Raw genomic sequence first — 22,881 nt, 5'->3', positions numbered from 1 at the left:
AAAGTGCTCCAACATTTTTCACGCAAGTTTTTAGTGTTGTTTTATACTTATATACTGAATAAATTCCTAAAGTGTTTAAAGGATTGGCTTGGCGCTTCTCTCTCCTCCTTTTGCTTTCCTGTGTATCATAATTGACTACCATGTTTTTTGATAAAATCTTGATTCCCATATTTGCAATTGCAATGTCTTTTCACATTAAATAGTTTACTTCTGGATATGAAATATAAAACATGCTAATCTATATTACAAGCAGGCAAACAGATCTAACAGTTTCCCGAACTAGTCTTCTCAGCAGACCTTTCAGCTATCTAATTACATGGGCACACACTGGTGTTCTCTTGTAGGAAAGCAACAGTACTGCCTATATAACATGACTTTCTATGGACAGCAGACCAGATAAAAAAATAGAGGCTGCAGGTGGAATCAAACAATTCAGTCCAGCAGCTGATAGGGAAAACCGTTAAACAGGGCAGATCCAACAATACGTTTTTGGCCCTGCAACTGCCTATTAGATGACCTAAATCTTTCATAAATACATAAACTTCTGTGTGGTGGGTTTTTTAATCTTTGCCTAGACTTCAAGTGAGTAAGTGTATGCAAAGTCAATACTTTACAGCTTTTAACCCTGTTTAGATCCTCTTGTAAAGGTTTCCCTTCACTTTCTGTCCTGAAGATAGAAACAGGAAATGATAGGAGATCTTCTACGGAAATTCCATGTTGTCGTGTCTCCAGTTGGAGGATTTTCCTTCACTTTTTGTTCTGGAGAAATCTCAAATATCTAAGATTTCCCATCACTTTCTGCCTCAGTGATTATGGTCACAAAGACAAATAAAGAAATGAAAGAAAACAGAAATTAATTGCCCCAGCAGCAACATATGTAGCAATAAAAATTCAACAGGGGTGCTAACCCCTTGTCACTCTATCCAAACCTAAGAACTCCAGGCATTAAAAACAAAAGAAAAGCCTTGGGTGGCCCCTAGTGGTAGCCAAAAGCTCAATCTGCTAGAGGCTTATCAGTTAGTCACAAAGAAGCACATAAACCAAAAACAAAATGTCAGGCCCCGTACACACGTCCGAGAAACTCAACGAGCAAAACACATTGTTTTGCTCATCGAGTTCCTTGTGAAGCCGCCGAGGATCTCGCCGAGCCAAGTTTCCCCGTTGACTAACGAGGAAATAGAGAACATGTTCTCTATTTGGCCCGACGAGATCCTCGTCGGTTTCCTCGGCCGAAAGTGTACACACGGCCGGGTTTCTCGGCAGAATACGGCTCCGATCGAGTTTCTGGCTGAATTCTGCCGAGAAACTCGGTTGTGTGTACGGGTGCCTTACAGAACAATCAGAGGGGCGAGTGCTGTGTCCTACAAAAGAAAAATAATTATGGTATGAACAAGAAAAACTACTTGCTATGACAAATCTATCTTGAGTGGCTGAGGATCCCTCCTGAGACCCTCCATGACTGCAAAAAGGGAGTCAGTTTCAATAAATGAGATGGTGGCAGAGAAGTAAACATGCATGGCCCTAATGACGTCCAAGCAATGCAGTTAGGAGTATGTTGGGCAGGGATTAAAACAAGGCATGATAATAACCTCATTAAGATGACAAGTAGAGACTTCCTTTGGCAAAAAAGAAAGATTCAGATAAAGAACCATTCATGTTCCTATGTAAAACTAAAAACAGAGGTTTACAAAGCAAATCTACCAACTCTGAAACCCTTCGAATGGACAAAATGGACACTTGTTGCTGTTGAAGACTCTGCAAAGAAAGTTGCTAAATGTTTTCAAAAGGCGTTATTTGCAAGACATAAAGCACCAAGTTCAGGTCTCAGTGCAACACTGGCGTGACCAGAGGAGACACAAGCATAACAAAGTTGCAAACCAAAGAATGAAAGGCCAGCGGCAAGAGAAAGTACAAAAGGTAACCCCTGGTAAAGGATACTCGGGGAGAATTGGGGTTACTATTGGTAACACAAGGATCATAATAGAGTGTTATTTGAAAAAAAAAATTATTTATTGGAAACAAGCAGGTATAAAAACAGATTGCAATACTGCTAACCAAATTGTGTAACAGCTTCGCAGAAACAACAGATTCCCCATCAGCACCGCAAAAGGGGTGCATGGAATGGTGGATATCAGACAAGGACAAACTGCCAGAGCTGACTTGGGCAGTATAGTTTGTGCAACTTTCTCCTTTGCATTTCAGTTGCCTGGACATGCCTCAGGGAAGTTGTGCAAACAATTTTGACTTTGTCAGTGGAGTTTATTGCAACCTGAGATTTGAAGTTTCCCATCAAAGAGAAGCTCTGTCAATCAGCCATCATTATATATTTGTTTCCTGGCTAGCAACATGGTCCGAATAAAGCAAGGGGAGAAGGGCAAGCTGTCCAACCATTCTGCTCAGCAACTACAGCATATATTATAATGGGGCCAAATGCTACATGCACATTGTCCCTTGTGTGATTTAACTATGTAGTGATGCTTCTTTTTGAAGCATCAAAGGAATCACTGAGTCCAGTGCTCCCCCTGTCTCTCAGTACCTGACTTTCAATAGCCAGGTTGTCAAAGCCAGCAACTGTAAGTCAAGATGGTATATTAGACCTTGAAACAACAGATCTGGCACTTTGAGGTTGAGAAAGGTGCCAGGAAATCCATGTTTGGAAAACCCTGTCTTCGCCAAATCTGAAGAAATATTTTCAGATCCTGAGACCACTCTCCTAGATCTAGACTTTGCTGACTTACGTGATCTGCTTGGCAGTTTCCAACTCCCAGAATGAAGACAGTGGACAGAACTGAAGCATTGTGTTCAAATGGGGACACTTGTTCCCATGACAACTGTCTAAGTGGGCATTTCCCTCACATTGCAAAGATATCCTCTTCAATTATTTTTGAGTCTAACGAACAGGAAGTAAACATAAAATCACCCTAAGAGCCGGTTCACACTGGGGCGACTTGGGATCCAACTTGAAGTCGCCTCAAGTCGTCCCAAGTCGCGCTGTCGAGAAAAACAATGCAAGTGAATGGGAGCGGTGTTAATACACACGACTCGAGTCGCTCCGACTTCAAAAGAAGTTCCTGTACTACTTCAATCCGACTTGTAGGCAATTTGTACCCATTGATTTCAATGGAAGTCGCCTCCAAGTCTGATCCAAGTCTGATCACTGTCTTAACTGAAGCGACTTTCCAGGAAGATAACATACATTTCTCAGGCAAACCTCTCCCTCCCCCTCCCTCCCCTAGAGCTGATTGTTGTTTGATTGGCCACTGAAAAGTCTCCTGTCCTGGAGACGACTTCAAGTCGTGTTGTAAATCGCCCCAGATCGCCCTGTGGTTCATGCTCAAGTCGTGTCGGAGTCGCCTCTGAAAGTCGCGCTGGAAGTCGTGTCGCCCTAGTGTGAACCGACTCTAAAGAGACTAAAGCCCTGTACACACGATCGGTCCATCTGATCTAACGAAGAGGAAGTAAACATAAAATCACCCTACAGAGACATAGAAGGCATAAAACTGTGGTTTTAAACCCCATACTCTATTAAAAAAAAGAAAAAATGTGATTTCAGATAAACTTTACCCAATCTACACCATTCTATGACGATCCTTTCAAAGGCATACAATGCAATAATGTTTTGAAGAAAAAAAAAACTCAACACTGTCAGTATTCAGAGGGAAAAAAGTCAAACAGAATTCTGCAGCATGCTTCATTGACAATTGTCCCAGCAATCCTGTTAGGTGGTAAACAAAGGTAAAGGTGTTGGCGCTACAAAACAACACATAGAAGGTGATTCAACACATTAGATGCATAATAAACCATGTGCATAATCAATAGCAAACTGATTAAAGGCCATTGTGACAGTCCTGTTATGTACAAGAAGATTTAAGATTTTTAATAAGGCTGTGCAAAGTACAATAACGCATAGCAACCAATCTGCTTAATTTAAATAGCAGAACTCACCTTTTCCCAATATCATTGCGTGCTGCCACTCTAAATGTGTACCCCATGGCGGGGCACAGTTTTGTGAGCTTACAGTGCCTTTGGATTCCTGTATAACATTCTCTGAACACACTGTTTCTTTTACCCTAAAGAGAAAAAAACGTATTAATAAATCTATCCCATGCAGATTCTTTTCTGTATATAGTCTGAGTAAGTTACCTTATCATGGTTACAGCTAGACATAAGCTGAAAAAAGCAGCATAGCTGAAGTTTTAATGACCAGTCAACTATTCTGCCTGATATTTACAGTAAATACCCAGATCAGGGCTAATTAACAAAAACTGGAGAAATAATGGGGTTTAATGTGTCACATTGCATCCTGTTTCCATGCTAAATCTTTTTTTAGGTTTTATTGAAATGAAAACGTATTATGTTGAAGGTATAAACTATTGCAAAGCAGACTAAGTGGCAAAAAATGTCATAATGACAAAAAAAAAAAAAATTATGCCACCTTTCAAAACAGTTCTTCTCATTAATTCCCTGAAAATAATGAAATGGTGATACAAATTAGCAGTGACATTTTTCAAAGGTAGAAATTAATTATACATGATAAAAAATAACTCATTGTACTGATATTCAAAAAAGAAGTAGAAAAACTGCCAAAAACAACTTTATAGCTAGGTGAAACGGCCAGCAATATTTATTGTGACACACTAGCAAAAGTAATATTTTTTCATGGTAGCAATTTATAGATTAATGCGGCCTTTTAAAATAGGCACTACAGACTGCTCTGTATTTTTATGGCTTGTGAAAACATGTTGCAGAACATTAAATATTGTAAGGACACAGTATAAACTGTGGTACTACTCATAGACCCTTTGGGCTTCTTAAACATGTGTGCCTAGTTCTTTCTTATTGTGGTATTTGACCAACGAAATACCAGTGCATTATGAAGACTGATACATTATGAAATCAGTTCTAATCCTTTCAATGAACAGTCATTTTCACAAAGTGATACTAAACACACACTGTTTAATTTACATTGTCCCTTCTATTTCTGTATGTGGATGATGACACTGTCATTATTTTAATCAAAACACAAACAAAACATCTAAGCACCTTTTTCCTAATAGACATACATCTGTCACGTGACCAAGCTCTCTCCCAGGCACTCTGCAGGGAAACATAAGCAGGAGGAGCTTCTAGTCCTCTGCTGCTGATCACATGTTTAAAATGAAAAACAAACAAAACAAAACCCCCTATGAGATGTAGATTAAAAAATAAATAAATAGTATCAATTAACTGTTTTAAATTGACATACAAATATGTATTTGAAATCAAATCTTTATTATTTTGTGGAAATAACATGGTGTGGGTGGTTTTCTGCCAGTCACATGCCCTCCATCCTGTTTTAGAATAAGAGGGAGGTGAAGCCTCCATGAATCTAGATGTAAGATCCTGCCCCCATTGTGTTTAGCTGGTTAGTGGGCATGGAGGAGGAGAGAGGGAGTGGGCTGTCATTTACCACTGTGTATACGCCCACATGTGTGACTAACTCTACATGGGATGCTCAGATGTGATAGGGAGGAAATACTTAGCATAGAAGCTCACTGAAAACTGAGCATGTGCAGAGTTGCCACCACAGATGCAAAATCCCTAGATGAATTGGGGACATGAACAGAAGGTGGAGATAGAGAGCAGAAGATCAACCAAGTTTTTTGCCGAATACATAAAATAAATCCCATAGAGGGAATGTAATACAGCATGACTGATATTTTTTATGATGTGCGTTTAGAGACACTTTAAAGGGGATGTAAAGGTTTGTTTTTTATTTTCTAAATAGATTCCTTTAAGCTGGTACCATTGTTGGTTCACTTACATTTTCCTTCGATTTCCCTTCTAAATGTTTTTTTTCTTTGTCTGAATTTCTCACTTCCTGTTCCTCCTCAGTAAGCTTGCCCCCATCATCCGGGTTGGTCGTTAGTCAGCCAGAACAGCTTACTGAACAGCTTACTGAGGAGGAACAGGAAGTGAGAAATTCAGACAAAGAAAACAAAGAAAAAAAAACATTTAGAAGGGAAATCGAAGGAAAAGGTAAGTGAACCCGCAATGCACTAGCTTAAAAAAAACTATTTAGAAATTAAAAAAAAAACCTTTACAGCCCCTTTAAGATCTTAAGAGTGGCAAGGCTCATGAGACAGAGTTCCTTACATTTACATGGAACTCATGCAGAATGCAGCAGAATGTCTCCCCTGGGCAAAATCCTGTATGGGTACGTCCTTCCCTTTTTTGGCCACCAGAAGGCATGTGCGCTCGCTGCATGGCGGGGGACCCGATACGCATGGCCAACGGACATGATCGTCGCCGGCCACACACAATCACGTGCACGAGCGCCAGCACAGGGATTTGTGTGTGTAAAACATTGTTTGTTCCTACTGAGTAGGAAAAACGATATGTCTGCTCTCTCAAGCCTCGTACCCACGACAGATTTTTTTTTGCCGAGAAAACCGGTCGTGTGTACATTTTTCGATGAGGAAACTGTCGAGGATCCCGTCGAGCCACAAAGAGAGCATGTCTTCTTTTTCCTCGACGGGAATGGAGAAACTTGCCTTGTCGAGTTCCTTTGACAGCCTAACAAGGAACTCGACGAGGAAAACGATGTGTTTCGCCCGTCGAGTTCCTCGGTCGTGTGTACGAGGCTTTAGTCACTCCCATCCCCACACAGTTAGAACACACTGAGGGAACACACAGTTAACCCCCCCTGATCGCCCCTAGTGTTAACCCCTTCCTTGCCAGTGACATTTACACAGTAATTAGTGCATTTCTATAGCACTGTTTGCTGTATAATTGTCAATGGTCCCAAAAAAGTGTCAAAAGTGTCCGATCTGTCCGTCGCAATGTTGCAGTACCGCTAAACATCGCAGAAAAAAATTACATAAACCTTTCCCATAGATTGTAGATGCTATAACTTTTGCGCAAACCAATCAATATATGCTTATTGCAATTTTTTTTACCAAAAATATGTAGGAGAATATATATTGGCCTAAACTGATAAAGAAATTTGTTTTTAAAAAAAATGGGGATATTTATTATAGAAAAAAGTAAAATTATTTTTTTTTTTCAAAATTGTCGCTCTATATTTTTGTTTATAGCTCAAAAAATAAAAACCGCAGAGGTGATCAAATATCTCCAAAAGAAAGCTCTATTTGTGGGAAAAAAAGGACATCAATTCAACCGCACAATTGTCAGTTAAAGCGACGTGGTGCAAAATGTGTATAAAGTGAGGTCAGGAAGGGGGTAAAATCTTCCAGGGCTGAAGTGGTTAAAAAGATCTGTTTATTTGGACATAACCACACAAGGTTTTTATTCTTTTGGTTTCACAGGAGGTGATATTTACAGTTATAAACATTTACTAAAATGGATGACCCCTTTAAGCATTTTTAAACTACACTCTACTTATTTGGGGCCCCGGTGCCAACCATAATGGAAACTATTACTCTATCATTAACCATGCAACTTCATGCACTCCCAACTTGACATTTATGTATATTATATACACCTAAAAAGTGGCTGCTGCAAGCAATTATTTGTGTAAGGCACATCAACAGTAATATATTTAAATATATTGAACACGTTTACACTGAATTATCTGTTTTTCTATGACACGCCACAGTATGCCTTTCCTATTGACATGATCTGTTCCATGAACATAGATGTTAGAAACACAACCGGAGGGAGAATAATGAAGACCACTGCAATCCAAAGAGTTCGATTTATCTGTATTTTTTTAGGAGACAATTTTCTTCCTGCCATGTTTTTGTAAAGAACTAGTTACCTATTAATTTGAATAGATTTCGGATTTAATAAAAAGAAGTTGAAAAAGTCAAAGGAAAATGAGTCCGGCATGTGTGACTGACATGTATTCCCTAAGTGGTGAGCCTATAAGTCCTCTGTGAAGCAGTATTTCCTGAGTAAAAATAAGGCCCACCATGCAAAGCAAAGAAAACAGAAAGAGCAGTCTTATTGATTGCTCTCCTCTGACCCAGCCTTACATTCATGCTTGCTTGATTCACTGGTTGGTCGTGCAGTCTCTGTGTTTACATCCTGTTTCCCTCTAATGAGCTCAGCAGATGAGAGGCTTAGGGGCCAATTCTTGATCTTTTTTACAGCATAGACATTTTTTTTTACTTTCATTTATTTAAGACTAAGAAGATGAGTTTGATCAGAAAAAAGCAAACATACACCACGTAGCAAGCAATAGTTTTAGTATATGAATAACCAAAAGCTGAAATAATATCTAAATATAGATACTAATATACAAATACAACATAACAAGGCTTAGGATACACCAGGGTTGATTTATGAAAACTGGAGTTTGCAAAATCTGGTGTCGCTGTCCATTGTAGCCAATCAGCTTCTAACTTCAGAATGTTCAATTAAAGTGCTTGTAAACAACAGTCATAAATCTGAACAAAGCACATATATCTGTAGTGTTTACTTATCTTTCTCCAAAGCTTTAAATGTTACTTCTCTCTGGTGCTTTGTTCCTCTTTTATGTCACTTCTGACAAATTTTCCCAACACATGAGATAAAATTTGTGTCGGAGGGAGAGCTCAGCATATAGCTTTTCCATTCACAACACAGCTCCTATGCCGTGTTGTGAATGGATGTTTAGATTTCTTGTGACAGCAATAAAAGTGATAAATAAAATGTAAAAGGGGTGTGTATCTTTAAATCTACAGAATATCGGCACCTGATATTGGCTATCGCTCTTAAAGGTAGCTAAAAAATTGGTATCAGCCTTAAAAAATTATATTGGTGCGTTCCCCAGATTTAACCTAAAATCAGTCCTTTTGAAGGGATGTACAAAAGAGAAGGCTGCATATAAACTTATGTAGGAGGATTTGTTTAATCTCTGTGTATCACCGGAGGCTATTCACTTCACTGGATATATGAGAGGGTTTACAACCACTTTAATCTTTACCACAAAAAAAAAAAACCCCTGGAAGCCGATTGGTTATTATGCAGAGCTGCACCAAATTTCGCACGTTCCAGTTTTAGTAAATCAACTCCACTGTGATATAAATATAGGCATGGACTCTACAATTAAAAAAGTAATTAAAGGGAAACGACACAAAACCTCTGCAAATGGGGATTAGTGGTACAGAGTATATGAATGTTGTATACAAACTTTACACTGGCTAAATACTCCAGTGAACGTCGGGACCCAAGTCCCCTCCAGGACCCCTCACCTTTCATATGTGGGAAGATTCAACCTACACTCTTATGATGTTAAAGGGCATCTATGAACAGATTATGCATATTATAGTTTATAAATACAGTATTCATAACAAGCAGAGTATGTGCTTAAATACAAGCCCTCCCTGACCACTGTAGATGCGAGCACTGTGGAGTAATTCATCCTCAACAATCACAACAGAGACTCTGAAGTCTGATTTCAGTCTTTGTGACAGCTTAGTATCTGGCGTTTGTTTACACTGGAAGGAAAATAAAGGACGAGCAGTTGATATGTCAGTGCCTCTTTTGTGAATTTTGAAGCTGAGCTTCACTATGGTGCATGCAGATACAGAAGTTAGTGAGGGTGTTTTTACTTATTTACTGCTTAATTATATGTAAATACTTTAATGTCCATTGTCTGAGCATAAGTGCACTATAAGGTCTTGTAAAACTAGCTGACAAGTTTTTTGTCACTTGAATGGCACTCCAATGCACTAAACCAACACACCTTTAACTCAGCTGCATTGCAGTGCACAGTGATGTAAGGTAATGCACTACCATGCATCAGCATACACTGCTTTGAAAAAAATAGTAGGGATCTAATTCTACATGCATTGGGGTGCATTGGCATTAATACAACCTATGTTTATGCGCATATGTTAATGTATCAGACTGCAAAAGAAACACAAAGCGGCGCCTTCACGGTGGAGGCAGTTGTCACTCGTTTTGGATCATAGCTGTTTCCTTGCCACAAGCAGCAGCTGCGGCGGGGACCGAACGCTCTCGGAACCAAAGAGAAGGGAGCTGGTTTCCACGGTGTGCTGCGTTGCTGACGTCACTTCCGGGCGTGGGAGGATGACAACTGCCTCCACCGGGATCCCCACGGATGATAGCATTTATGTACCCATGCCTGATCATACACCTGCTTTGTGAGTAGGTTTTTTGTACACCTTTATACTTTTAAATAAATTACTTAATTGCTATGCTTAGAAGGCACCGCTTTGTGTTTCTTTTGCTGTACTACAGATTGCTTCATCTGTCAGCTGGCTGCCATCAAGTGAAGCTTTATCACTACAGTGTTTATGGACAATTGATATGGACTATAGCATATCCATTAAAACTCTTATCTGAACTCTGGTTATATTACTTTTTACTCCCCCCCCCCTTCCCCCTCCCCTTTTATTCCCAGGATCTATTACATATAGGTATTCATTGGGAGTGCGCTCAATTATTTGTTTTTTGTTAATGTATCGGACTGCACAGGTGTAAAGGAGCCATGAATGTAAAATAATTTTACTACCAGGAAGTTCTTCTCTTGTTACAGCAAATTTACATCACACTTTAAAGTCCACTGAAACACTACAAACTAACATCAGAAACTTCAGTACTGACAGCTTTGTGAAGAGTGTTCTCTCTACATCAGGGGTGTCCAAACTTTTTTCAAAGAGGTCCACATTTGATGAAGTGAACATGCGCGAGGGCCGACCATTTTACATGACATTCTTAGAACCATTACAATTCGGTCTAAGTGTGTTCGTCCATACACTAATACACTGCCCAACAATAATTGTCTTGCCTTTGTGGCTGTGTGTGATAAAGATATGAGCTTGGGCGTGTTATTTGGAGATAGATATATATATATATATCTTTTGTGGCCCCCAACAAATCCCCGCAGGCTCACTCAAGTCTAAGGATGAGCTTGGGCGTGTTTTTTGGCTATACCGTATTTTTATTGGTGTATAACACACACCTTCACTTTTAGAGGGAAGTTTCAGGAAAAAAATGCCATGAATGCAGCCTAACAATTGCAATCAATGCAGCCTTACCATTGCCCTCAGTTCAGCCTGATGGATGCCCATCTGCAGCCTTGGAAGGGACAGGGAAGGGGGGAGGACGAGCGCCAACAGATTTTATACAGGAGAATCTCCTGTTTACTTAGTGGCCTCTTTAATACAAAGTTCTGCCTCCTATGATAGACAAAAAAGTCATCCAATGGCAGCCCAGGAGATGGGACTTCCTAATACAGACGCTGAGTAAACAGGAGATTCTCATGTATGTAATATGACGGCGCTTGTCATGCCCCCTCCCTGTCCCCTCCGAGGCAGCATAGATAAATACAGTATATATCTGTTGTGGTCCTGGGGGCCACAAAAGATATATATATCCAAATTACCAGGGGGGCCACATTAAACTGAAACGCGGGACTCAATTGGCCCGCGGGCCAGACTTTGAAAATGCCTGCTCTACATAATTTATTATAAATTCCAAATCAAACATGGAACAAAACACATAATTCCTCAGTGTTTTGTCAGCTGTGTCACGCTATCGATACAACCTCCCTGCCCCCACAATATTCAGCCAATTCCCAGTAAATCAGCCAAATTTTGACCTATGTATGGCAACATAAAATGAAACTTTAGTAAAATATAAAATACAAACCTCATCCCACTGTAAGAGGTAACTGGTGATTTTTGAGCCATTATCAATTGGTGCCTATGGAAACAAGAGAAAACAATATATTAAATTGCACGTGTGGCAAAAATAAAAATGTTGTTAAAGTGAAAAGTGGTATTAAATCCAAAACCAAAAATGTTATATATTGCAGCTTACCCATTCTTTAGATGTGGTGGTTGCATTCGTTTTCTTATTTTTTTTAAGCTTTTTCACCTCTGTTTTTACCTGGTGTTCTGACCACTTACTGTATTAAAGTGCCCCAACTGGACGAAGAAGCACAGGGGCACCTTTGGGAAGCAACATTGTCAGTCTGGGGGGAGTTTTAGATGTACTAGCAGATTTAGACACACTAACATATTGAAGTCCAACTCCAGCTCACACTGCAGTTACAGCAAAAAATACAACCTGATTATTATTAGCACCCCTGCCAGTGGTCAATGGTTTGTCTTAACACTCTAATGCCTTGTACACACGATCTGGCTTTTGCCCGGCCAAAAGCACATTGGAATTCCGACGGAATTCCATCGGAGTAAAATAGAACATGTTCTATATTTAAAGGGGTTGTAAAGGTTCGTCTTTTATTTTCTAAAGTTCCTTTAAACTAGTGCATTGTTGGTTCACTTACCTTTTCCTTTGATTTCCCTTCTAAATGTTTTTTTCTTTGTTTGAATTTCTTACTTCCTGTTTTTCCTCAGTAAGCTTTCCACCATCATCTGAGCGGTGGAAAGTCGATTAGAACAGCTTACTAAGGAGGAACAGGAAGTGAGAAATTCAGACAAAGAAAACAAAGAAAAAAAAACATTTAGAAGGGAAATGAAAGGAAAAGGTAAGTGAACCAACAATGCACTAGCTTAAAGGAACCTATTTAGAAAATAAAAAACAAACCTTTACAACCCCTTTAAACTCCAATGGAATTCATCGGAATTTCTGATGGAATTTCTCTGATGGGGCATACACACGGTCGGAATTTCCTATGGAAAAAGTCTCTCTGACTTTTTTCATCGGAAATTCCGATCCGGCTTTACTGATACAGCACATCTGCAGGATAGCGTGTTCTGTTAAAAAAAAAAACAGACTTACTGGCCAGATCACCAGGTGAAAAAAGGGAAAGAAAGCCTAAAAATTGAAACTAATGTAGCCATCGGATCTATGAATTGGTAAGCTGCAACATAATAAATGTTTCCTTTTGGGTTTAATACTGCTTTAACTAAATAAGCTATAGGCCCCGTACACACGACCAGTTTCCTCGGCAGAATTCAGCTTCCGACCGAGTTTCTGGCTGAATTCTGCCGAGAAACCCGGCCGTGTGTACACTTTCGGCCGAGGAAGCCGACGAGGACCTCGGCGAGGAAATAGAGAACATGTTCTCTATTTCCTCGTTGTTCTATGGGAGAACTCGGCCCGCCGAGGTCCTCGGCGGCTCCAGGACTGAACTGGCCGAGGAACTCGATGTGTTTGGCACGTCGAGTTCCTCGGCCGTGTGTACGGGGCCATACAGTTTTACAACACACAAAAAAGTACCAAATTCTAACTTTTTATTGGGTAAGAACAAAGCAGAAAGTAAAGATAAATTGCAACAACATCTTATCATTCAGCTGCTTTAAACCCACCAAAGGTAAAATCTTATTATCCGCCATCAACAGCTACACTTTAACACTTTAAAAAAAAAAAAAAAAAATCCTCAATATCCTCAAATTCGCAATCATTTTATATCTATGTCTACAGTGTGTATATAATATAAATATATATAGATACACACACACTTTGCAAGTACTCAGAATGTATTACAAAAAGGTTAAGCATCTGGCATCTGCTCCAGACTTGCAAGAGGCATGCTGGGAGAAAGATAAATATTACAGTACAGAGTGTGGTCAAATAGATTCCATAGATGACAGAGCTGCAGGTGAATTGACCTTACCTTCCACTGTAGTGTGAGGGAGCTTTTGGTTCTGTGAGACAGCTTAGGTGGGAAAGGACATTCTGGTGCACAGCTGTGAGTGGTGAAAGTGATGGGTTCTGAGCAGGATCCCTTTAATGATTTGTTTGTTGTATATACCCTAAGAAAACACACATTACACACAGTATGAGATATAAACTTACCAAATATTAACATTTCATAGGAAAGAATTAAAAGTAAACACCAAAAATGCAAGATGTCACGTATTGAAAAAACATCAAGCATATGATCCTAGTACTAGTAACTGCAACAACCGCAGCAGCAGTTAGCAAAATGTCTAGTTAAGGTGAACCAGCATATGTCTTTAATATAAAGTTCCTAGTCTTGACAATAAGGAAATAGCATAATAAAAAAACCTGCGGAGTTTACCTGTTTCCAAGTAACCAATATCAGGACCATCAAAGACTCTACGTTACTCTGGAGGATCTTCTAAATTTTAATTTAAGACAAGGGTCACTTATCCCATTTGGGGTGGCTTGCAACCACCATTGAAAAAAATATAATTTTTTTTTATAACAATACTATATATATTTATTTTTGCTTATATTTCATGTGATTTTATTTAGACATTTTGCCACATGTAGACCATGCTGTCCAGCACAAGGGACAGAGGCTGGGCCAAACTACGAAAGTGTCAGGCCGCGTACACACGGTTGGTCCAAACCGATGAAAACGGCCTGAAGTCCAGTTTCATCGGTCCAAACCGACCGTGTGTACGGCCCATCGATCTGTTGTCCTTCGGACAAAAAGTAGAGAACTTGCTTTAAAATCGAACCGATGGACGGCTGATTATCGGTCAAAACTGATGGTTAGTACACAAAAGCATCGGTTCAAAACCCGCGCATGCCCAGAATCAAGTCGACGCATGCTTGGAAGCATTGAACTTCGTTTTTTTCAGGACGTCGTGTGTTTTACGTCACCACGTTCTGATCCGATCGGTTTTTGAACTGATGGTGTGTACGCACATCAGACCATCGGTCTGCTTCAGCGGTGAACCGATGAAAATGGTCCGTCGGACCATTCTCATGGGATGGATCGACCGTGTGTAAGCGGCCTTAGAGGTGAGTATAAAGCCCCGTACACACGGTTGGACTTTTGACCGGCCAAAATCACATCGGAATTCCGACAGAATTCCATCGGACTAAAAGAGAATATGTTCTCTATCTAAACTCCGACGGAATTCCTCGGAATTTCCGATGGAAAAAATCCGATGGTGCATACACACGGTCGGAATTTCTGATGGAAAAAGTCAGTCTGACTTATTCCATCGGAAATTCTGATCGTGTGTACAGGGCTTAACAGTTTCACGACCATGGTTTAAGTCTCCCTTTTCTTTTAAAAAAAAGGAGAAAAAAAAGAAACCTCTGAGAATAGGAGGTTAGAAACTGTTATTATACTGGGGTATACCAAGTACAAAGAATTTACTTCCAAAGGGATCTTGACCACTATTTTTGTAAACAAAGTTAACTTGTTTGTAAAGAAATATGGGGCTGCCATTATTAACCTGCTTTTAAAGTGTGTTTTTTCGAGCTGTACTTCCAAACCTGGCTTCACTACCTGAAGGGTTGTTGACCTTGACCAAGCATGAAGCCAGTGAAGTCATATAAGCCTGACACAGCATCCTACATACTTGCTTTAGATCACCCACCCACTCAGGCCTTGTACACACAGTCGTACTAAACCGATGTGACTGGTCCGTCGGACCGTTTTCATCGGTTCACCTCTGAAGTGGCCGTACGGCCTGATATGTGTACACACCGTCAGTCCAAAATCCGATCGGGTCAGAACGCGGTGACGTCAAACACACGACGTGCTGAATAAAACGAAGTTCAATGCTTCCAAGCATGTGTCGACTTGATTCTGAGCATGCGCGGGTTTTGAACCGATGCTTTTCTGTACTAACCATTGGTTTGGTCCGATCGGGCAGCGGTCCATCAGTTGGTTTTGAAGCATGTTTTAAACTTTTGGACCGAAGGAAAACAGACCGATGGCCTATACACACAGTTGGTTTGGTCCGATGAAACTGAACTTCGGTTCATTCTCATCGGTTCGGTCTGACCGTGTGTACAGGGCCTTAGCCTTGGAACTAGGGATCAGGATAACAGTCATGGCCCCTGCAACTTTAAGGCTGGGTTCACACTATCTTCGCATGCGGCTCACAGCGGGAGTCCGGTGCGTCCTCGTTTACCGTTTCAGGTCTGATTTCAGGCGGAATTTTGGGATGAATTCTAACCTGAAACTGACCAAAATACGCACAGAGCTCCTGTGCAAATATGCACCAGAATCACAGCATAGATATGTGAACCGGCTCCATAGAGAGCTAATCAAAATCTCCTGCTATTGCGAATTGAATGTGGAGACTCTGAACAATTCGCAATACTTTGAAACCAGCCAAAAAGTTGACTAGCAAAGACAGCTGCCGTTTTTCTGTTCTCAAAGGGTCCCCTTTTTATTGCTACACCTATTTTAGATGGAGGCTGGCTGGTGACACACATCCCTAGTCACCTGCTCTCCATCTACTCATTAGCACTTGTATGCCTCTACTGAGGAAACTAGAAAAGTTTAGTTAGGACCACAGGAATGCAGAGAGCCTTGTAAGCGGCCTGTGGCTTATCCATATATTTGCAAATGTGTGCAACCAATTCTCTGCTTTTAACATACTAAGTTAGACAGTTGAATTCGGCTTGCAATTTAGTTGGTAAGTTTGAGCCTGGTTATTACGCTATACTACTTTATTTATTTACTTATACATACTGTTTGCATCAACACGCATCTCATTTAAAGTCCCAACCCTTTCTTTCCTTCTTTTTAGGGACAGCACCCCAAGCTCTGCTGTAGGGGTTTTGCCACCTGGATATTTGCAGAAACATGGTTTGATCCCTTTTCTTTATTACAGTAGTGTAGATTGGTATTTAACAGTATGTTGCACTTTATATCACAGAGTTTTGTTTTTCTAGCCCCAAAGCCAGAAGCCTATAACTCACCTGACATGGTAATCTGTTGCCGGCCTGAGGTCTTTCAAATGACATTCTAATTCTTCTCCACTGCAAGAACAAATTACATATCAAAAGAAAGCAATAAAAAGGTGGAAGCTAATATGGGTGTCTGCCCTACACTCTAACATTATCATCAATATAACAGACAAAGTAAGGGAGTAAAGCTCATCCATCTGCCTAGTCAGGACTTGAAAACTTTCCTAATACATGTAACACATTTATAACAAGTACAAAAAATAACACTTTTATGAGATTTAAAGCCAGATATATAACGCACAGCCTTTAATGACATTTAAGTATACTTTACAACGTCTTAAATGAACACTATGCACAGCAAACAAACTATAGTTGTCAGCTAATGACCTGCAGGGGAAGTTCAATGCATGCACAGCATGTGATATGTGCTCTTTACTACCTTTATTGATAGAAGGCATCGCCAATATAACGGTTACCTAACATATGTTTCGCAGTGGAAGGTTTTACCTGTAAATAATCTTGTACTTTGCATCTCTCCCTTTGTCCGATAATGCAACCTCGTAACTACAAGAATATGTGAGGCCATTACTGGATTTCTCTCCATTTGGATAGCCATTGACAGGGGACCATGTCACTAAAGCTGTTCTTGATTGAATGTTAGAAACCTGAAAAAAAGGTAAAATAAAGTAACTGCTCCTTCCATTTCCATTTGATAAAATGTACAAAAGCCATATTATGCCAACTGTCTGTGCACTGCCCTACACTTATGGAGAAAGTAGAAAAGACTCTGGCTTAACAACCATAAAGATGCTTTTTATTTTTAGAGCTATTACAAATAGGAATCCTTTGGTTTAGACTAGCCTTAGGCCCCATACACACGGGAGGATTTATCCGCGGATACGGTCCAGCGGACCGTTTCCGCGGATAAATCCTCTCGAGGATTTCAGCAGATTTTAATGTGATGGAGTGTACTCACCATCGCATTGAAATCTGCGCCGAAATCCTCTGGCGATGATGTGTCGCGCCGTCGCCGCGATTATGGCGCGGCGACGTGCGCGACGCTGTCATATAAGGAATTCCATGCATGCGTCGAATCATTACGACGCATGCGGGGGATCCCTTCGGACGGATGGATCCGGTGAGTCTATACAGACCAGCGGATCCATCCGTTGGGATGGATTCCAGCAGATGGATTTGTTTGGCATGTCAGCAAATATTCGATCTGCTGGAATCCATCCCAGGGGAGAAATATCCGCGGAAACAGATCCGCTGGAGTGTACACACCATAGGATCTATCCGCTGAAACCCATTTGCTGGTATTTTTCAGCGGATGGATTCTATCGTGTGTACAGGGCCTAACTGGGAGGTTATGCCTTTGGAACAATATGTGGCGCAAATTGTATTAATAGCAATAGCAGACTGATTCGAAAATATGCAGTGATTGAAATAAAATAATAGAAGTGGGTACAGCCAAATGAATGTTCACAAGTGCAAGGTGTTTAGCCAGAATCTAACTGCAACGTAAATGACCAACTACTGAAAATGTATAAAAAGACCTATTTTTTTTATCAAAAGGGATTCAAACAATGCAGTTGTCAGAACCATACATATTCCAGAGCCAATCTGAATGGAACACATTCACGCTAAACCAGTAGTACTATAGTGTAAAGTGGTATCTCTCTCCCTGCTGACCGTCCCTCCAGTTCCTGGGAGTATTTGACCATTGCAGACTTTCCTAAAAGCTGCAAAATGCCAGAAAGATGCCTTCGTTGAAAAACAGTGCGCCATAAGATGATTAAGTCCATCTAAAAGTCATGCAAATTACATTCTGCCTTTTTTCTGGGCTCTTGATTCGGAATTGAAAATATAAATAGAATAATAGGAAAGCCTTGGTCTTTCACAGTCAAGAGCTGGCTGTTCATCTTAAGAACATTAATGTGGTGATTATGAAAACATGAATAATTAATAAAGAGGCAATAGGGAACTCACCTAATAAGAAGCCAGCTAAACTGAAGTCTTCATCTCCATAGCAGAAACGAACGTAGACAAAGATTTACTCAAAAATTTAATTAGCTTTGACATACTGTTTGCATGCAAAGCCAAACCTTGCATAACAATTACTTCCAGACTCTTTATTTTTATAGCCCATTAAATCAATTGTAGTTACAAATTCTTAGCATTTATATGGGAGGTTTAAAAAAACGGTTGATTTGCAACGTAAATAACATTGTCATATATGGGGAAACTGGGAAATCAGTCCCCAACCGATCCCCCAAAACAGGAGCGGGTACAGGGAGGGGGAAGAGGGTCTCAATGCATGACAACCAAAACCCAGCAGGGATGCCTTAGTACTGCAAGAAAATCAGTAGGGGTGGTGGTCAACAGAAGAGAACCACACAGTGACCCAGCTTGTATATCCTAAAATGTAGAAAGATACCAGAAAATTGGTCAGAACAACAGACCTGGCTCCGCATAGCGAAGCATGGTGATGGTATGCAAAAGAAAAGTACTTACTGGTGGACAGCTAGCAATGCACAGACCCTGGAACCCACATCCATGGCACTCTCAAGCAGACTAGCTGCTTAAGGATACCCCAACACGGCGACGCAAGCACATGCCACCAGGTCAGATCTCCTGCACAGCGCACACGCAAACTAGTCGCACGAATGCGCGCTCGTCAAGTGGCCTTTTTTTCCCTTCTCCTTTTCTATCCATTCCCCTTATTTCCTTTATTCTTTTCTATTTCCCCCCTTATCCCTCCCTTTTCCCCTCTCCCTTTTCTTCCCCCTTCTCTGTACCTTTTCCCCTTTTCTCCCTTTACTCATCTGTCTCTGAGTGTAGTTTATATATCCACCTACAAATTATCACTATTCAACTTAGATATACTTCCATTGTTGGCACGTCCCCCTTAGTTGCCGCAGGGGAACCCTGGTGGCGTTTGTGATCTGGATGGACTTGGGTTGCTTTCTTTTCCCCCTCCCTTTTTATGTATATTACCTTGATTCTTGATTTAATAAACTTTGTACATTTTGTAAATGTTATGATACTTATTGTTTACCAATCAAATTGCAGATATTCTCCTGACAAAGCGGAATTCAGTCCCTGTTGAGATATGTGATCCGTGAACAACTATCTCAATGTAGGAGATTCCGACAACCACGTCATTCCCGTGACCACGTCTAGAGCAGACGAAACGTTGGGAGGCGATGTGCTGACGTCACCGCAATCTGAGGATCCGTTCTGACACGCCGGCCGGCTTTTCTCATACTCTGCTGTTATTTTTTATCCAATTGGAAGTGTTACTACCCTTTTTTTATTAAATATTTTTACGATATTACGCTATGTGAGTTTTCTTTCCTCCTCTCACATATCGGACCTGCCGCATCTCCCGTTCCACCATTGGCTGAGACGTTCCACTGCTGCCTACTGTGTATATCCCCTATGCTCTGACTGATCCTGATGGATCATAGGCTCTGGTAAGGGTCAGTGTGTGTACTGGTGGTGGTTTTTTCATGTTCACACTGTCTGTTGCCAGTCACTGGGGGATGCACTTATGTGTTCATCATACACGGATTTACACTATATGAGTTTTTTTCTTTTCTGGTTGCTTCATTGATCGATTGGTGACCCCTGGAGGGACTGTATATACAGACAAGGTCTACTTCAGCATACCCAGTGATTTCAGCTTGACTAGGTCCGCTAGAATCTTTCTTTGTGGTAAGGGTCAGCAAGTCGTATTTTCTATATTGGAGCCAGACTTCACTCTTCTGATTCACATTGGGGTGTCACGCTCCAAACCTGATTTTCACTTGGACTATTAATAATTGTCTTCACTCATGTGTACCACACTATTTTGATTGACATTGTTCTTTCACATAGCCTTCTGTCCTTTGAAGGCCTTCATTCCATTTTATTCAGCGCTACTACATTTTTTTTGTAACAATTGTCCGATGGAGCATACAGACGGTCGGATTGTCCGACAAAACACGTCCGTCGGACAATTGTTGTCGGAATATCCGATCGTGTGTACGGGCCTTCAGACTGGCAGGCCACGGAGAAGTGACACTAACATTAGTGGTCAATAGAGAAGTATCCCCTTGCATTGGAAATCACTGGAGAATCTCCTCTTAGGCCTCGTACATACGACCGGTTTCCTCGACAGAATCCATCAAGAAACTTGGTGGCAGAGCTTTTTTGCCGAGGAAAACTGTCGTGTGTATGCTTTTCATCGAGAAAACTGTCGAGGAACTTGACGAGGAAAAAAGAGAACAAGTTTTCTTTTTCCTCGACGGGAGTCTCAATTTCCTCGTCGTGTTCCTCGTCAGGCTGGTTTTCAACGAGAAACACGTTCGTGTGTATGTTAAGAAACCCGCGCATGCTCAGAATAAAGTATGAGATGGGAGCGTGCCTTCGGTAAAAGTAGCGTTTGTAATGGAGATAGCACATTTGTCACGCTGTAACAGTCTGAAAAGTGCAACTTGTCTCTTACCAAACTTTTACTTAACACGCAGTAACATGAGATTAGCAAAAGCAGCCCCAAGGGTTGTGCCAGTGGAATCGAACTTCCCCTGCCGTTGTATGTGTTCTACGTCACCGCGTTTGAGAACGAAGAGATTTGGTCTTGACAGTGTGTATGCAAAGAAAGCTTGTCAAGTTTCTCGACAAGTCTAACAAGGAACTCGTCGAGGAGAAGGAAGTGTGTTTTCCGACGAGTTCCTCGGTCGTGTGTACAAGGCCTTACATTGAAGGTCAGTGGAGGAGTGCCTCCTTACATTGGTGATCAATGAAGAAGTGACCCTGATATTGGTGATCAGTGGAGAAGTGCATGTTTACATTGGTGATCAGTGTAGTGCCTCCCTACACTGACTGTATATTGACTGACCCTCATATTGACTGCCAGTGCATAGGTTCCATCTTACATTAGTGGTCACTGTAGAAGTGACCTTTACATTGGATGTCAGTTAAAAAATGCCCACTGAGGCTGCATTTACACCTGGGCATTTTGAATCGCAGGCAGATTTGCCACGATTCTGCCCGTGATTTCAAAATGCCCAGGTGTTAGTGACAAATCTCACAACATACATTAGAGACCAAAAGTTTGGACACACCTTCTCATTCAAAGAGTTTTCTTTATTTTCATGACTATGAAAATTGTAGATTCACACTGAAGGCATCAAAACTATGAATTAACACATGTGGAATTTTACATAACAAAAAAGTGTGAAACAACTGAAAATATATTTCATATTCTAGCTTCTTCAAAGTAGCCACCTTTTGCTTTGATTACTGCTTGGCACACTCTTGGCATTCTCTTGATGAGCTTCAAGAGGTAGTCACCTGGCGCAGCACCCTATCACTCTCCTTCTTGGTCAAATAGCCCTTACACAGCCTGGAGGTGTGTTTGGGGTCATTGTCCGTCGCAAAAAAATGCAAAGTACAAACACGCATGGTCGGGAGCAATGCTAACCATAAGACAACATTAGCAGAAGATGCTCAAAGGGTGGCGCTAAAGAGCTGAAAAAACACATAGTTTAGTATTTGTTGGCTGACAAAGTTTTGCCATCTGTATGCAGAACATACCTCATCTATCCATCAGAATGCATGTGCCTCCATTGTGGGAACACTCATAGTTTAGTGTTAGGACCACAGACTCCAGGGTGCCGCGACGTGGCTCACGCATGCATTTTCAAATGTGTGCGGACAAAACTCCTGTTTTAACGCATACTGTTAGACAGGTTAATTGGTTCAAAAAGACAGTAAACGTGAATGAATGCAATTGACTCAAAAGTCCAAACAGTTCAATGTGTACTGTAGCAGCGCTAGGTAATCATAACGTGAGTTCTGACTATAGTACTATGATTATTGGATACCTATGTTTTCATAGTACTATAGTCAGAACTCACGTTATGATTACCTAGCGCTGCTACAGTACACATTGAACTGTTTGGACTTTTGAGTCAATTGCATTCATTCACGTTTACTGTCTTTTTGAACTATTTCTTTTTTAAGCGGCTGCTTATATCTGTATCCATTTGTCCATTTCTCCTGGGTATCACATATCTTTATTGCTACCTCCTGTGCGCTGAGCAGTGTTTTATCTGAAGGAAGGGCGCGTATTATAAGCACTTTACATACAGGTTAATTGGTTGTCTGCGAGCTGGTCGGTAAGTAAGCTTGTTTTTTTTCGGGGCATTCCCCAGGCCTTTGTTGATATCTGTTTCAGCCTTCCAATGCTGCTTACTGTGATGGCCATCTATAGATGAAGGCGGTGGACAAGTCTGTTTCACCTGTGGTGTGCGTATTGGTCCAGCAGCGCACCAGCACCTTTGCAGCCAT

General features: G+C 40.9%; 1 protein-coding gene across 2 annotated transcripts in view; it reads right to left on the bottom strand.

The window, feature by feature from the left end:
- FNDC3B (fibronectin type III domain containing 3B) overlaps positions 1-22,881 on the bottom strand; it is a 443,125-nt gene that overhangs the window by 126,883 nt on the left and 293,361 nt on the right. For both annotated transcript variants that reach the window (XM_040349376.1, XM_040349377.1), the window contains 5 exons: positions 17,053-17,210; positions 16,558-16,617; positions 13,535-13,673; positions 11,602-11,655; positions 3,946-4,070 (listed from right to left, as the gene is read on the bottom strand). In XM_040349376.1, coding sequence (XP_040205310.1) covers positions 3,946-4,070; positions 11,602-11,655; positions 13,535-13,673; positions 16,558-16,617; positions 17,053-17,210 — 536 coding nt within the window. The remainder of the gene's footprint in view (positions 1-3,945; positions 4,071-11,601; positions 11,656-13,534; positions 13,674-16,557; positions 16,618-17,052; positions 17,211-22,881) is intronic.

Source organism: Rana temporaria, chromosome 4 (genome assembly GCF_905171775.1).
Source record: "Rana temporaria chromosome 4, aRanTem1.1, whole genome shotgun sequence".
NCBI lineage: Eukaryota > Metazoa > Chordata > Amphibia > Anura > Ranidae > Rana > Rana temporaria.
This window is presented reverse-complemented; position numbering and strand designations above follow the sequence as displayed.